Source organism: Amblyomma mixtum, chromosome 1 (assembly GCF_055824585.1).
Source record: "Amblyomma mixtum isolate Tamu chromosome 1, ASM5582458v1, whole genome shotgun sequence".
Taxonomy (NCBI): Eukaryota; Metazoa; Arthropoda; class Arachnida; order Ixodida; family Ixodidae; genus Amblyomma; species Amblyomma mixtum.
The window spans coordinates 147,566,101-147,582,088 of NC_143012.1; the positions used below are offsets into that span (position 1 = coordinate 147,566,101).

The window sequence follows — 15,988 nt, forward strand, 5'->3', positions numbered from 1 at the left end:
CGTAACCATTAGGATTATCAGCGAAAATTTATCCTTTGCGAGCACAGGTGTGGTGACGAGATTAACGAGTGCAGTTCCCGCGGTACTATGGAAAGATGAGTGCTCTCCCGACTCGTGACTGTTAACTGACTTGCGCTGTGTACCCGCCTAGTTTGTCACGAGTCGTACCTGCAGATGCCGTTGGTCACGCTCTCCATGTTCCTATTAGAATATCATAGTTCGGTGAAATATTTTTAGCCGCTTTTGTCTAGCATATATGCACAAATGCCTACAATTATCTCGAGCATGCGCCTGCCGCTCTTCCCCGATCCTTGCCTTGCTTGCGTCTGCCATAGTAAGAGTTCCATCTGTGTGCCGATTAGCGTCATGTTAATGGAAGTGCGGCTAAGAATTCTAACCCATGGAACTTCTCGCTAGGCGTAATGTTCAACCGTCGGAATGTACAGTGGACGGGGAGGTAGATTGGTATCCCCAAAGCCATTCGACCGCTGATTCCAAGAGCCTCCAGGACATCGAGAATGGCTTCGTGAGTCACTTTATCGTACGCACCTTTGAGCTCAAGAAAAAGCGCCACAGAAATTTTTTTCTTGCCCTTCCAAAAAAACTACGGAGCACAGTTAACCTGTCCATGTTCTCCAACGACATCTATATTTGGCCCCTACTAAGACGTGTATGTGTCTATTGCGTCTATTGTGCGTCTGTCACGCACTCGTGTGTGTGTGCATGTTTCTCCCTCCGTCTTGTGTTATTCTGAGCAAAATTTTCTTGAATATGTCGCTGCACTAACTGGCCCAACGTTCTTCGCTACTAAGCTCTGCTCGATACAGGTGTGCGCAAAATTTCAGGAGCCAGCAATCCTGACGTCTTCATAGCTCCGACCACAAGGCCTCAGCGTCACAGCCGAGCCGAGAAGCTGATGCCGTTAACGCGCAAGTTAATCTAATCGCTTTACCGGTGTCTGTTGACGGCCACTCAATTTCCTACTGTAAAAGTCACCGCATTCGGGGGTTTTGAGTTATCTAAATCTTCCATGGAGCTTCTTGACGACGAAGCTACTCCTCTCGCTCATGCTGTGATCTTGTATTGGTGAATCGTAGAGGGAGGGAGAGTGAGGTTAATGCTGGGGCTTTAAGATCACTTAGGATTTCTGCGGTGTGGTGTTCCTATCGTTTCAAACACATGCGAGGTCATCTCGAGTGCTCTCCAAAGAGTACGAGGCCAGTCTCTTCTCATATGCAAGGAACTCCCGGAGGTTTCTTGGTGTATATTTTGTTGCCTCTATTTACCTAACTTTTTCATTGATTATGGGACCACTGTAATCACCTGCTACGCACATTTTTGTCCGTATGTGTGTTTTTTGTACCACTTACTGTGTACCTTGTGTATAATCCCGTGTTATGCACATTTTTGTGTGTGCATGTGTTTTTTGTACCACTTATTGTGTACCTTGTATTTAATATTGTTATTCAGTTTTCTTAGGAATTTAATTTCATAATCTCTGATATCTATGATTTCAGACCTTTATAATAGTACAAAACTGTAAGCATGCTTCAGTTCTCACGATACTTGACACGTATACAGTGTGCTATGTATTCATGCTTTCATGTAGTTTTATACTTGCGTTTAATTACCTTGCATGGTGTGCCCTGGCTTTAGTGTATCGGCCCCCGTGCCTCGTTAAGCTGACAACAGTAGCTTTTAGCCCAGGTGGCTCATCATAATATTTTTGGGAAACAAAGAATTGAACTTAAAAATTGAATCTATATACTGTTTATTCGCTAGAATCACGTGGCGCTGAATTTTTTTTGAGTCGTGTAGTCCGCTTTTGTTTCCCGGCTATTTTCTACAAATGTTTAATGGCGATTTAATGCGTGCCATCGTCTATGTTTTTAACTGCTGATTACTACCGCAGTACAGTAACGTTTTTGCTTTCGAGCTTTATTGCGCACCTTCTAAGGACCACTACACCTTATGTATCACTCAAAACTGCAGGATGGTTTCCCAGCAATGTGAATAAGCAATCATTTGCAACACTTATGCTCGATTGCGAAAATCACGAAATTCGGCGTTAGGAGCAGCTCGTCGTATGCATCGCCGTCCGTTTCACGCATTTACCGTTTCCGCGCATGCTCCGCGGTGAGATTCTCACGATCCGTGCGTAATAACCATCTCCGCTGTCGGGTGCGAGCGCTAAAGACGGCTGACCCCCCCCCCCCCCCCCCCTACACACACAGACATACTTTGTGTGGCACCAGCGCATCAGCCGTCTTTCGGCGGTGTGACAGCAGCGCCCTCATAACGGTGGCTCAGAGAAGCTCAAAAACACCTGCCTCGACGCGATCCGCACAGCTGCTTTATCGTAACGCCGAACTGTGCACTTCCGGTGAGCGCAACACAAACAGCTACACTCGAAACACGAATAGGCCGATAGGGAATGAAAAGGAAGTGAGCTCTCGGCATAAAAGGGAGTGCACTAGAGTACTCCTTTCTGCTTAGATTGTGTCGGTGCAAAACATTAGGCGCCTTTAGCATACTGTGTACCGTATTACCGCTACCGTTACCGGAGTACCGGGAGCCCACCCACCGCCGGTGAGCACGCGCTGATTGGTTCCGACGCTGCGGGTGCGAGAACAGCTCCCGGTATGTGGCGCCATCTGGCGCTGTCAAGGTGATTCGCGCATGCGCATTGGCTGCGCGCAGGCTGCCGGTACTCTGGTACCGGCAACGGTAAGACGGTCACACGGTATGCGAAAGGTGTCTATTACCACCAGCGGCGGCAGCGAAGCTCACTGTCTCACCTGGAGGGCGGACGGGGCGTCCAGCCCCCGCCTTGACGCGTGCAAACGGGCTGCCGTCAGACGTCCGTCTCGAGCGAGGCCGCCGCTGCCCCCGTGGCGGCGGGGTTGTTTGCCTGCTGCTGGTGGTTGGAGAAGAGGGCCAGCGAGGCGGCGTCGTCCAGCTCGAGGACGTCCGAGTCGTCTGGCGAGTCCGTGTCCCCTTTCAGCTTGGCCGCCACCACGGTGCCGGGCAGGTAGGGGCAGCTGGTGACGTGGTTGAAGCTCTGCGACTGCATCTCCTCCTGGTCGGTCTCCCGATGGTAGAAGTAGTTGAAGTTGGACACGATCACCGGCACGGGCAGCGCGATGGTCAGCACGCCGGCGATGGCGCACAGCGAGCCCACGATCTTGCCCCAGACGCCCACGGGACGCATGTCGCCGTAGCCGACCGTGGTCATGGTCACCACGGCCCACCAGAACGCGTCCGGTATGCTCTGCACACGAGACAAAGAAACGGGACGGCGCCTTCGCTACGAATGCTCCGCACTGGGCTATAATATCGGGCCGCTAGTCCAACTGCGTGCCCTCTTCGAGCTGTGGACCGATTCGGCCTCACTACCATCCGCAGCTGTCCCAGTTGAACTTGTAGAGCGACTGCGCCAGTGCGATAGTGTTCCCGCGTTCAGGCTCCTAATGAACATAGCTCTACAGATGTCCTTCAATTGCACTCTTCACCACAGCTGCAGTATGGATGCACCACGGCGGATGTCATTTGAAAGGTTCTCTGGTTTGGAACTTCATGCTTCCTCGGTGGACTGTATTTAGATATTAGACTATTAAAACGACGATGCCATATGCTCGGAGATGTCAGAATTCTGATTCAGCTCTGTTTAATCTCACAAAAATATCCGAAGCAAACAATGTCGCGGTATTTACCGTCCTCTCCGTATATTCAGGACATCCTAAAACGATCCGAAAATCGTCTCCAAGGAGACGCTGTTTACAACCAGTCTCAACCTGTTGCTGTTGGTTCAAAGACAACCCTTGGTCTAGCATATACAGCCAATCGGGTTTGCTTCACGACTGTGCAGCGGGCTTCACTATGCGTCGCCAGCGCTCCAAATATCTTGAAGGTGAGAAAAACTCTCCCCTCCCGCCCCCCCCCCTCTCTTCAAGGTTTAGGACTTTCAAGGGATGCTATGAGAGTGCGATAACGTAGTTTGCAAGCAATGACCGTGCGGTGGACATTGTTCCCAAAGGCTGTACGTAGTAGTTTCGCATGAACTAGCCCTGATTTTCATAAAATCTGGCTCACGACGCAAGAAGCAGCGGTTCGAGTTCCAGCTCGACCGTTTTTCTTTTCGGCGCAATCGCTTTCCTTCTTCAGAGACACTGTAAGATTGGTGAAATGACGTCACAGTGCTAAAGATCAATGATGATTGTTTAGTGATGTCGTCACTGTTGTACTGTGCGATCATTATTGGGTGTCTGAATGCGGTCATGTGGTTGTGACGTCACGGCCCTCTCGACCAATCTAGATTTTCTCGCCACAACGCCAGTGCCCGGTTTTTCACTAAACCGGAAACTTAACGCTGTCGCAATACTAAAGGTTACTTATTATTATCGCGGACGAAGCGTAAAGGAAAATCCAGATAATAAAAGAGAGAAATTTTAAGAAAAAAGCAGGCTGAACATCCTGCTTAGTGGAAGAGAATTCGATAAAAAATATGCCATAAGAAACTATCGTCGATGAAACAAAGACCAATTTTTGGAGGCCCCGATTTTTGTCACACAGCATCACGCCTTTCGCCAACAGAAAAAAAAAATACAAATTTACATTCTCACTCCCACGCTAACTGCGCTGCTCCATACCCTCTTTACGGTGGCCAACTCTACATACACCATACGTGATATCTTCGAAGAACACGCCCATGTATACAATGCAAACCGAAAGAAGAGGTACTGCACCCCTTGAAGACGGCTGTAACTCAACAAGGAGAAAGTAATTTGCGCACGCTGCAGCAGAACTGTGCTTGAATGTGCAACGCCTGTTGTGATGCCCATCCGGCAAAGATTATCGCTTATACAGGAGCGGTGTGATAGCTCTTCATCGCATATCGATGACTGACGTTATTTTTTTCAAGATACCTGCTAACAGAACGGTGGTCGTTTGGGTAGGTAGGTAGTGAGTTGTCTTTTGAGTGAAGCGCGCAGTAGACGACGACGTCAGTAGCATTGCGAATAAGTCTGAAGACTTCGAAAGCCTTGCTCTGACGCACAAAGCGCACATAATGATAGTAACCGAGATTTGGCTTCATAGAGAAATCAGCGACGACGAGGTAACGCCGCCGGGCTATCAATTCATCGCACAGATAGGAAATCCCGAGGCGGCGGTGTTGCGATTATTTTTCGAAAGAAACTACTCGTGAAAAGGCTGCCTAACATACGTGGCATCGAATGCGTCATTGTAAAGTATTTATTGACGACCTCGGTCTCGTTGTGGCAGGGTTTTACAAGCCACATAGCTCAGATAACTCTTTTTTCAGAAAACTTAACGCATTCTTGTGCGCTAGCAGAAGTCACTCCCGGAATTTAATTCTTGGTGGTGACTTGGATAGCTTGGATAGCCTGAATAGAAGCATACCTTTCTTTGCGTCAACAGAGTGACTCCACCGACAGCATTAATTGCAGCCCAGCTTCGGTTTTATCAGGAATACCGCAGGGACCTGTCCTCGCACCACTTTTCTTTCTCGTATTTATTAATGACACTGTCCAAGTGAAAATTGAATTGTTTGTGGATGATTGTATTTTGTATCACGAAGTCAACAGACCAAACGACCAGGATCTTCTCAATTCACCGCTATCTAAAATAGAACTTTGGTGTTCTGCGTGGCAGATGGAGGTAAATGAGAAAAGGTTTAGGTTTGGTTTGGTTTATTGGGGTTTAACGTCCCAAAGCAACTTAGGCTATGAGGGACGCCGTAGTGGAGGGCTGCGGAAATTTCCACCACCTGGGTTTCTTTAACGTGCACTGACATCGCACAGCACACGGGCCTCTAGAATTTCGCCTCCATCGAAATTCGGCCGCCGCGGCCGGGATCGAACCCGCGTCTTTCGGGCCAACAGCCGAGCGCCGTAACCACTGAGCCACCGCGGCGAGTGGTAAATGAGAAAAAAAAACAGTATCTATGACAATTACAAGAAAATGAACTCCCTTCAATATTCCGTAAATGGTCGCTGCCCTTCTTCAGGAGAAAGTTATAAATACTTAGATGTCACGATCTCATCTAATCTCAAGTGGAGCACTCATACCATCTACATTCAAAAGGGGGCCATGAAGAAGTTTGGCTATTTGAAACGGTGCCTCCGGCAGTAAACGGTAGAAATAAAATTACTGACTTATAAAACTTGCATTAGACCGATTCTTGAATACGGCTCCGTCGTATGGGACCTATTTACTGAACTTAATATCAACAAACTGGAAAGTTTCCCAATGAAATCAGTCTTTAATTCATATAGTTGGCACACTTCTCCAACCCAACTCTTGGAACAAGCTAATTTAGACTGCAGATAAGGCGTCATCGTAATAGGTTGAAATATATGTATTCAATATACCATGGCAATCTACGTATCAAAAAGAAAAAGAATTTGCACATTGAAAAAGTAACTTAGCGTCTCGCACGGCGAAGTCATTCCAGAAAAGTAAATGAATTCGCCTGCAGAACTCACTGCTTTAGTCCCGTGTACTGTGCGATGTCAGAGCACGTTAAAAAACCCCAGGTGGTCGAAATTTCCGGAGCCCTTCACTATGGCGTCCCTCATAGCCTGAGTCGCTTTGGTACGTTAAACCCCTATAAACCAAACTGCTTTAGTAATTCCTTTTTTCTTAACAGTATCCATGAATGTAACCGGCTGAGCGCATACATTGTTGAAAAACCAACTGTCCCGTCATTCTTGAATGCACTTCAACGCGAGCAGCATTCGTGATCCGACTTGCAACAGCATCCATCTTGCCTTCGTTATGTGTTCGTATGTCCTGTTTCTCCTGTAGATTGCCTCGGTGCGTGATGCCTTGAATGATTTTGTATTATCGTGGTGTGCACATACACAGTTGTGTGATCCGTCTTCTTGCTTGCATTTTATTTTTCCTTAGCCCTTTGTGAGTACATGAGTACACAAACTTTTTATCGCTAAGACTGGTTTCTGTGCAAGCGATATCTAGAATCACGTTCCTTAGTTGCTTTCGCGTTAGTGTAAAGTGTGACCCACATTTTTTACTCCATGTGCTTCTTGTTATTCGTTTTTTTCTTTTTTTTCGTTAATTTCCTTCACTGTACCGCCCATTCCTGCTTAAGGCCTTCCTTGAATGCTGGCAGTATTGATGAAATAAATAAATAAATTAAGAGTACATCACCCAGTGTGTATCGTCCTTGTCTTATCCTCGACTAATGTGCGCTTTACTCAAAGGAAAATACTAAGGGGAATACCGCACGTTTGCTATATCGGTTGTACGTGGATCCCTGTGAGTACTTAAGACACTAAGAGCCCACTTATTCCGAACTATGGAGGATTCAGATCAAGAAAAGCATTACGCCGGGATTCCACTTCCCTGTTTGTTTCCGAGGGTTCAGACGCAACTGCCATTTACTGGAAAACCGCGCCAAAGGAGAAAGGAAGAGATTCAGCATGTGTGTCGCCGTTTTTCTGTCCTCGTTGTTTCAAGCAGTTTGAAAATGAACGAATGAACCAATTAGCCCGCCACAAGGAGACACTTCTTGGAAAATGACTTGTGCACAAGTAACATCTTTCGAGGCAACCTGCTGCGAGTTGCAATGAACAGGAAACATACTATGGTTTGTTTGTTTGTTTGTTTGTCTGTTTAACTGCGTTTAACATCCCAAAGCGACTCAAGCTATGAGGGAAGCCGTAGTAGAAGGCTACGTATGATTTAGATCAACTGGGGTTTTTCAACTTGCACTGACATCGTACAGTACACGGGCCTCAAGCATTTCGCCTCCGTCGAAATGCGACCCCACGTATTTGGAGTCAGCAGCCAAGCGTCATAACCACTGAGCCACCGCGGCAGCAGACACTCTATGAGAATATGCGGCTGTCTAGAGGCGGGGCATAACCGAAGAAAATGTGTTGAATGAAAAATAGGGTTGCTCTGAAATAGGTCACATTTCCTCAATCTTCCCTATGCCCCTGGCGTGCCTGGTGGTGGCGTGCCTGGTGCCTGGTGACTGGTGTCGGCACAACGGGACGATAAGCTGGCGCTAATACGACCAACTACTGATGGCCGATTCCCTGGTTTCCATCCAAGTCAGGTGAGGGCTGGCGGGAAAAACGACCCGAGTATATAGCTCACCTTGAAGTAGGAGCGGTCCGAGTCCGCCTCGGCGTAGTAGACCGCTGACGAGAAGAGGATGACTCCGATGAAGAGGAAGAAGATGAGCAGGCCTAGCTCCCGCATGGAGGCGCGGAGCGTGCGGCCCAGGATCTGCAGGCCCTTGGAGTGGCGCGACAACTTGAAGATGCGAAACACGCGCACCAGCCTGATGACCCGAAGAATGGCCAGGCTCATGGCCTGGTTCGAGCTCTTGTCCGGAGGCAGGAATCCGGGCCCTTCGCGCTCCCGGGCGATTACGGTGCCGAGGGTGATGAAGTAGGGGATGATGGCCACGAGGTCGATGCTGTTCATCACGTCCTTGAAGAAGGCCAGTTTGCAGGGGCAGGCGCAGAAGCGCACGAACAGCTCGAACGTGAACCAAACGATGCAGCAGGTCTCGATGAGGAAGAACGGCTCGGTCAGCTTGGGCACCTCGTCTTCGACCACGCGGGTCATGTTGTTGGCCACAGGGTACATGCGGTAGTGCTTGAACTCGGGCAGCGTCTCCAGGCAGAAGATGACGATGGACAGCAGGATGACCACTACGGACACGATCGCCACCACGCGGGCAGCCTGCGGCATGGAATTAGAGTGCACCGATCAGATGGGATGGGCGTGGATGATCGAGTGAATGGCTGTGTAGAGATATATGTAAATGAAAGGAAGGATGGGTGTGGATGCATAGGTCCAGATAAATTTTTGTTGTTGGAGGGATGGATGTGGACGAATGGCTGGTGATGGATGAATGCTAAATCATTCATTCCCTTTGAAACAGGTGGTGATGGCTGCCACCAGAATTGTTAGTTTTTTGTATTTATATTTCTTTAAGCAACCATTCAAGCGTAAAAATTATTACCGGGAAATTCACCGTCTTTAACTACACATTCCACTCCCTATTAGACTAACAGAAACTAAAACCTAACCATCTATATACTGTGCAATGTCAGTGCACTTTAAAGAACCCCAGGTGGTCGAAATTTCCGTAGCCCTTCACTACGGCGTCCCTCATAGCCTAAGTCACTTTTGGACGTTACACCCATAAACCCATAAATCTATTTTTTTTTTGTCACTGCCCCGCTGTTACGCCACCCATCCTGTAAATGTTTCAAACCACCACCTACCGCGGATCCATTAACATAAATTTCTCAGTTCTAAAACCTGGGGCCGTGACACTACAGACGCCTAGCACGGCGCCACCTAGGAAGTAGTAGGAAGTGCGCTCCCCTCGGCCCACCGACGGGGCTCCATTTCGTTCCCGTGTCTGGTCCATAGCTTACAGCAAGTGATGCTTTATTCAGAGAAGACCACGAAACATTACAGTAGTTGGGTACGCTCCCGATGCAAGTGCAACGAAGCTGCTTATCTCCGCCGTACCATATCAGGAACGTGATTTACGTTATTGTGGTTCTTCCAGTTTTCCTCATATATTTTAGCATGTAAACAGCTGTACTAGTAGAGCACCCATATTTAACCGCAAAAATATCTATATTTACCGTGTTTTACTTCTGTACTTGATTTGTTTTAATTAAGTTATCCACTCCTTGCGTAACACCTATTGGATGCCTTTAAGGTAACGAATGGTAGTGAAGTGAAGATAAAGGCATTTTAAGCTCGCTCGATAGTCAGTGATGCATGCGTTCTATTTTGCTCTCGTCCGCAGACGACAGTCTTGTCTACGCCATGTAGGTAATCCCACTCAATCCAGTGAATTTAAGGACGGCCTCAGAACTTTTCAACCGGTGTAAAAAGTGGCTAACGCCGCAAATTATTATTGAAAGTAAATTATATGTCTACTGTTTCCATCAACCCCCCAAGAACACGCTCCTATTTCATCAATAATATTACTTTAACGATTGCCGAAGGTTACACGAATCTCGTGCTTCATATTACCACACCCTTTTTTGGATTAAGAGAGCTCGGTACGTAGCTAACGATACCCGAATGTTACGTAGCTTATCACATAAGTTTTCATCAGGACCAACATCACCTAAGTTCGATCGACTTGAGACTCTTGTTCTATTAAAACTAGAGCACATTTGCCTCATATCGGAACCTGCTCACACTAATGTACTTCTGTCAAGCCAAGCTTTCATGTACCGCTGCCGCAAACAATGCGAATGCTCGAGCGGGTGGCTTGGATGGACGTTAGCACTGCGGAGCGTCGGCCACTGGGTCCGAGACTATGCTGCACGGTGTATACATGGCGAGCAACATGGTCTCGGGGCCAGCACTCCGCAGCGATAATGTCAGTTCAAGCCATGTGCTACAAAATTCCTGTTAAGTCTGCGGACAGCAGTATACAGCCAACTAGCGTCATTGGTAGCCCTCAGGTTGCTAACATGGCGTTACCCTTATAAAAATGGTCTATAGACAGTCTGTAGACTTCTTATTGGCTCTATTGACTTACTATAGATTTTGCTTTTTGTCTATTCATAGTCTATAGAGTGTGTATGGACAAAAGTCTACTAAAAGTGTATGGCCATAAATCTATACATTGTCTATAGACTGCCTATAGCATTCGTATTGCCTATAGACTGTTCTCTAGGATTTGTCTATAGACAGTCTATAGACTTTATAGACAGAAGTCTGTAGGCACTCTGTAGACTGTCTAAAACTTTTTTGTAAGGGCGCTGATATTTTCACGTGGTGGCCACGGCGTGTGGTACATACATACCTGCGAGCTCTCCGGGTATTCGAAGAGCAGCCAGATGCGTCGCTGCAGGTCTCGTCCCGGCAGCGGCCTCTCCTCCTCCTTGATGAAGCCCTCGTCCTCGCGGAACTTGTTGAAGGTGCCCTCGCCCAGCTCGTAGAACTTGATCTCCTCGGCGAACACGTCCAGGGGAACGTTCACTGGTCGCCGAAGGCGGCCGCCGCTCTGCGCACGCGTTAATTAAATTCGTTAATTTCTGCTTAACGGAAAACTTAATGCTATCTGGCAAAACTTGTTAACAATTCAATATTAGTCAACCAGCCTGCTAGTTAGCAGGTCTTAGCTGTATTTTGGCGTATTACATCACTGACAATGCTATGCGGTCTTTTAACTCAGAAAGCCTCGAGGAAACTCCCTGTAAGCCACGTATTTTAGCCACGTATTTTAGCTCCCATTCTCTACAAAGAAAAGCGACATCGTACGGTAACTGTGGCGGGCCTGAGATTGAACATGTAGCCGAACTTACCCGAAAATGTCCGATGTTTTTCTCAGAAAGGTACTAGATAGATAGGTACAGATAGATAGGTTCCGACTTAGCACATTGATCGGCAAAAGCTGTTGTCGCTTTGTTTCAGTTATTTAGGTTAATCTCAAGCTCCCACCCTACATCCACACCCTCTCTGTGTTCCCTCTCTCTTGCCGTCTCCCTATACTGCCCCAAACGTGGAGAAGAGGATTTCCCTCTCTGTACTTCACAACTTGCCAGGGTTGCCTTTTGAGAACCCTGACCTTAAACGTTGCAGAAATGCTGTCCGCAGCGGCCATCATGGAATCGGTTAAAACCCCTCCATCTGAGGAGATCACTCTTGCCAGATTAGTACGTCGTGTATGCTGTCTGGTTGGCCATTATGGCGGTCGGCAGGAGGGATACCTGGTAGTAGTAGAGGATGGCGTCGAAGCTGGGCCTGTTGCGGTCGAAGAAGTACTCGTTGCGCAGCGGGTCGAAGTAGCGCAGCCGGCGTCCCGGGTCCCCCAGCAGGGTGTCCGGGAACTGGTGCAGGGTGCGCAGCTGCGTCTCGAACCGCAGCCCGCTCACGTTGATCACCACCCGCTCGCACAGGTCGTGCTCGTGCGGGATGGGCTCGAAGTTGCCGCCGCCGCCGCCGCCGCCTCCAGGGGGCGACACGAGGCTGCCGACGCCGCCCGAGAGCGCCCCTTCGCAGCCGCCCGTCGCATCCTCGCTGCTCAGTTTTGGCAGGGACCTGCAACGCACCACCACCAGAGCAGCCGCGGTCAACTTCCAAGACGGTGCTAACACTGTGCGCGGTGCAGCGACAGCCGTCTGTATGCAGTCACTCGTGGCGCCAATGCGTTCGAAACACACGGCGTGGCGCATAGCCGTGACGTCATGCGTGACGTCACTATATGCTGACCAGTCTGCGTTATGGGATGCACCAACGCCGACAGCAATACCGCAGAGCCGGGAAATGTGTCGTTAAGTTCCTAGTTCCTAACACATTTAATTCAAATGAATGGTGGTGTGGGAATGCCGGCTGTAAAAGAAATGTTTTTATCACAAATTTTCTCGGTCGTATGGATGATGACAGTTTTTTCTCTTAAGTATTTTTTTGTGTACATGCTTGTACATCCTCACTGTGTCTCTTCACAAACAGAAAATTCTACTTCCCTATTTCTATTATCTCATAGTGAACATCATATTTTGTACTTATGTCTGTCGCTTAGAAATATTTAGTAGCGTTGTGTTCTAGATGTCTGATTATGATTTCATTTATTGTTCTTCTTGCCTGTTATATTGTGTCATGTTCAATTTGATTTAACTGGTAAAAAAAAAACCCTTAAAAGTTTCGTCTTTTTTTTGCGTTCGAAATTGCAGTGCTTAGTCAAATTGATGCTGTGCTTTATTATGTCCGAATTCTGTATGCCCTGCTGCCTTGTAATGGGCCCCGGGCCTAGTCAAGCTACTCTGAAGTAGCTTTTTGCCCAGGGGCCTTTTCCTCTTTTAGAGAAATAAAGAATATGTGTATATGTATATGTGTATAAGAGCTGACGCTATAAAGGACGTCGTCAGTGCCAGTAAGATCTGGCCTGCCTATCAGCATAAAGCGCTCCTGGACGGCAGCCCCACTATGCTCCCATTCTGAGGTGCTCAGCGGCAACTTCTATTGGCGCAACTAAATCGCGTAAATTATATTTTGCACGAGATGATAAAATGGCTCACAAATTCTAGCTTTACACTGGTGACTCCAGCTTGACTTGCTTAACAGCCAAGAAGTAGTCAGTGGTTTAATAGGTTTGGTTTATTGGTTGATTGGGGTTTAACGTCCCAAAGCGACTCAGGCTACGACGCCGGGATCAAACCCGCGTCTTCCGGGTCAGCAGCCGAGCGCCGTAACCGCTGAGCCACCGCGGCGGGGCAGTTCTTTAATAGAGCGTGACGTTGATGACGTTCGGTGTCTAGCACATCGGCCGCTATGGCCATCTTGTGCCAAGTCGGGCGACAGATTTAAAATTCATACCATAACGAGGATAAATATCCTGAAAAATCTAACTCCAAGATCAGGTCGTGGTCAATTAATTATTGTTCATGAAACAGAAGCATGCGATGCAGGAGACCAATTTTCGAGTGGCATCTTTAAATGATCGTCACCTTTCTTTGTTCTACAGGTAGATGCGTGCATGATATTAATATATGAATGTGACTTAGCGCTTGCTTCCTTGAAAAAAATGGAGGGGACACGTAAGCTCCCTTGTAAGGGTTACGACGCGATAGGTGTATTCCCAAATATGCAAAAGCTTATTCTCTACTTTACGTTCGTAGATCGCTGGGAGACCTCATACCCGTCCCGGCGCAGTGGTGCAGCGGTTAAGTGATGCGCCACCGCCCTGCTATGGCAGGTGCTCCTAGCGGTGGGCCTTGTGCGGTCCGGGTTGCTCTTCCGGGGTGACCAGTCGTTAATTTAACTGCCACCTGCCACGGTGGGCAGTTTGCTCACTATCAGGAGGACAGGTTTTGATGATGCCGCAAGGTCACGTGACGTACGTGGTCCGCCTGCCTCCTAGGCTGCCCTCTTCGGATACCAGCCCGTGATTTTTTGCTCATAGCGCCCACGCCGACAACACCGACGCCGGATTTTCTGGTGAACGGGGCATCTAACGCCATCGCGTTAAAACTTCTGGCGGTGCTTAGGCTTCGCTTTAAGGGTATGACGTGATGGATGATTGGCTCGTTTCAGTGGCCTGCAGCTTTGCCTATCACTTCGCTCGGGTCTGCCTACATGCTGACATAATGGGAATTGATTTCGTTTAGCGTGGTAGAACTACAAGGCTGATTTTCCGAGTTGGGGTCCTGGGGCGCTATGCCGGAAGGCCCGAGTTTGGCGCTCGCCCGAGTTTCATCCGAGTTTGCGATGACGGCAGTCAGTGAAAGAAGATAGCGCGGAACGTGCGCAGGCAGCGGACAATAAAATGTAGAGATAAAGCCACGTAAAGGCGATACAAGCGCACCCTGCGCGCCCGTTTCACACTTCAAACAAAATACACTGCGCAATACCAGGCCGCAGCGCTACCTGAAGTTATCAGCGCCATGTCAGCAATCGCGAAATCGTGACTTCTCTCCTATCTCTCTGCACACTCACAGCTAGCTGTTCGACACGCCTTTTCGGGGGCGTCAAAGGCGTGTCTTCTCTTTCAGGCTCTATCTGTCTCTCCATTTCCGAAGACGAAAAGTGCGCACTAGGTGCACTCTTGTATCAACCATTTCTCTTCTCTCGAATACGTTAAAAGGCAACAGATAATATTACAAACATTTTGTTCATTTCCAAATTTATTTTAAAATCTGAATCCAATGAAGCGTTGTTGAAAAGTATAGCTTTAGGAAATTAACAAAGATTTGACACTTTCTGCCGCTAGTGGCGTTACTGAGACCATTGCTTGCAGCGTGGCTTGCATACGAACTAGAGCGGCAGCCGGCCGTGCCGAAAACGAGAGCTCCTGCGCTGACACGCCGCCGGTAGCGCTGCCTTCGACTAGAAAGACTGGGCAACTACTAGACGCTGAATTTGACTTATTTTTCGGCCATTGCGATAATGTATTTTATTGTGTCGTATATCAAAATATAAGTCATGCATCTTCTGGCTTGCATAATACACAACAACAAAAAACTGGACTGCATTGCAACCCCCCCCCCCCCCCGCGTCACTGCTGCTCTCTGCAGTGACCTCAGGTGGAGTTCTCCGCTGCTACGGCCGCTGCCGCACCCCCCTATGGCCAACCATTGCTTTTAGTACGCTTTTGGCGAATCTCAGCGGTAGAAATTGGCCGTGCGAGCGGCTGTGATGCGGTGTGAGAAAAAAATTGCTGTTTGGCTGTATTCAATGATTCATTACGTATGCCTGTTGTGTGTGACGCCTCTTTAGTGCGCTGCGGATGCGAAGAGCGTGCTACCCAGCGACACAACTCATCTTATGTCATCAGACGCTGACTAAAAGCTCTGAAGGTGGTGGCGCGCGTATCTGCGTAGTATTTGTTTACATCGTGCACTTCAAGGTTTTGCGGACTGGTTTTGTCACTAACGTCGATCGCCGTTGTATACCGCAGTAACATCGCAATAATATCGTTCGGGCAGATGAGGGATCCTGTTTGTAATAATGGAATCGGACTTTAACAGAGAAAGGTGTTACGGTTGTGAAGTACGCAGTGCTTGCGTGCTGGAAATTACAAACTTTTTATTGCACTGGGTCTAGAACAGCGACCGTTTGTCGATCCCGGATGTGTTTGACACATTGATGTTGAGCTTTATCACCGATGAAAGCACGGCCAAGCCAAACACCTGTGGTGCCATGTTGTTGGAGTAGGACGTGCTCCAAGCACCGTTTCGTCATCGCGGTCCGGGTTTGACGCCTTGCAAGCAGGTGTGACGCGCCGTCAGCGTTGTGCTTTGTCTTACGTGGTTGCAACAGGCTATAGTGTTGTGAAATCTTGGTATGCGAGCGAAGAAATCGGCGGCTGTCGCCACGTTGCGTGTCCTTCGCAGAGGTGCTTAGATTAATCAGCGATGACGTCCGTTTTGCCTGTTATATTTCGATGGTCAACATCGTCGATGTCTGTCAGGAATCAGCACAGCCGCGCAGCATACCTGTAGCCGGCAGGGAT

At 48.3% G+C, this 15,988-nt stretch overlaps 1 protein-coding gene across 3 annotated transcripts in view; it reads right to left on the reverse strand.

Annotated features, from left to right (window-relative positions):
• The window catches only part of Sh (Potassium voltage-gated channel protein Shaker), a 354,522-nt gene that overhangs the window by 32,050 nt on the left and 306,484 nt on the right, over positions 1-15,988 (reverse strand). For all 3 annotated transcript variants that reach the window (XM_089557877.1, XM_089557872.1, XM_089557867.1), the window contains exons 2-5: positions 11,748-12,078; positions 10,841-11,041; positions 8,146-8,739; positions 2,799-3,271 (exon numbers count right to left, since the gene is read on the reverse strand). In XM_089557877.1, the coding sequence (XP_089414003.1) occupies positions 2,855-3,271; positions 8,146-8,739; positions 10,841-11,041; positions 11,748-12,078 (1,543 nt within the window). In that variant the 3' untranslated portion in view covers positions 2,799-2,854. The remainder of the gene's footprint in view (positions 1-2,798; positions 3,272-8,145; positions 8,740-10,840; positions 11,042-11,747; positions 12,079-15,988) is intronic.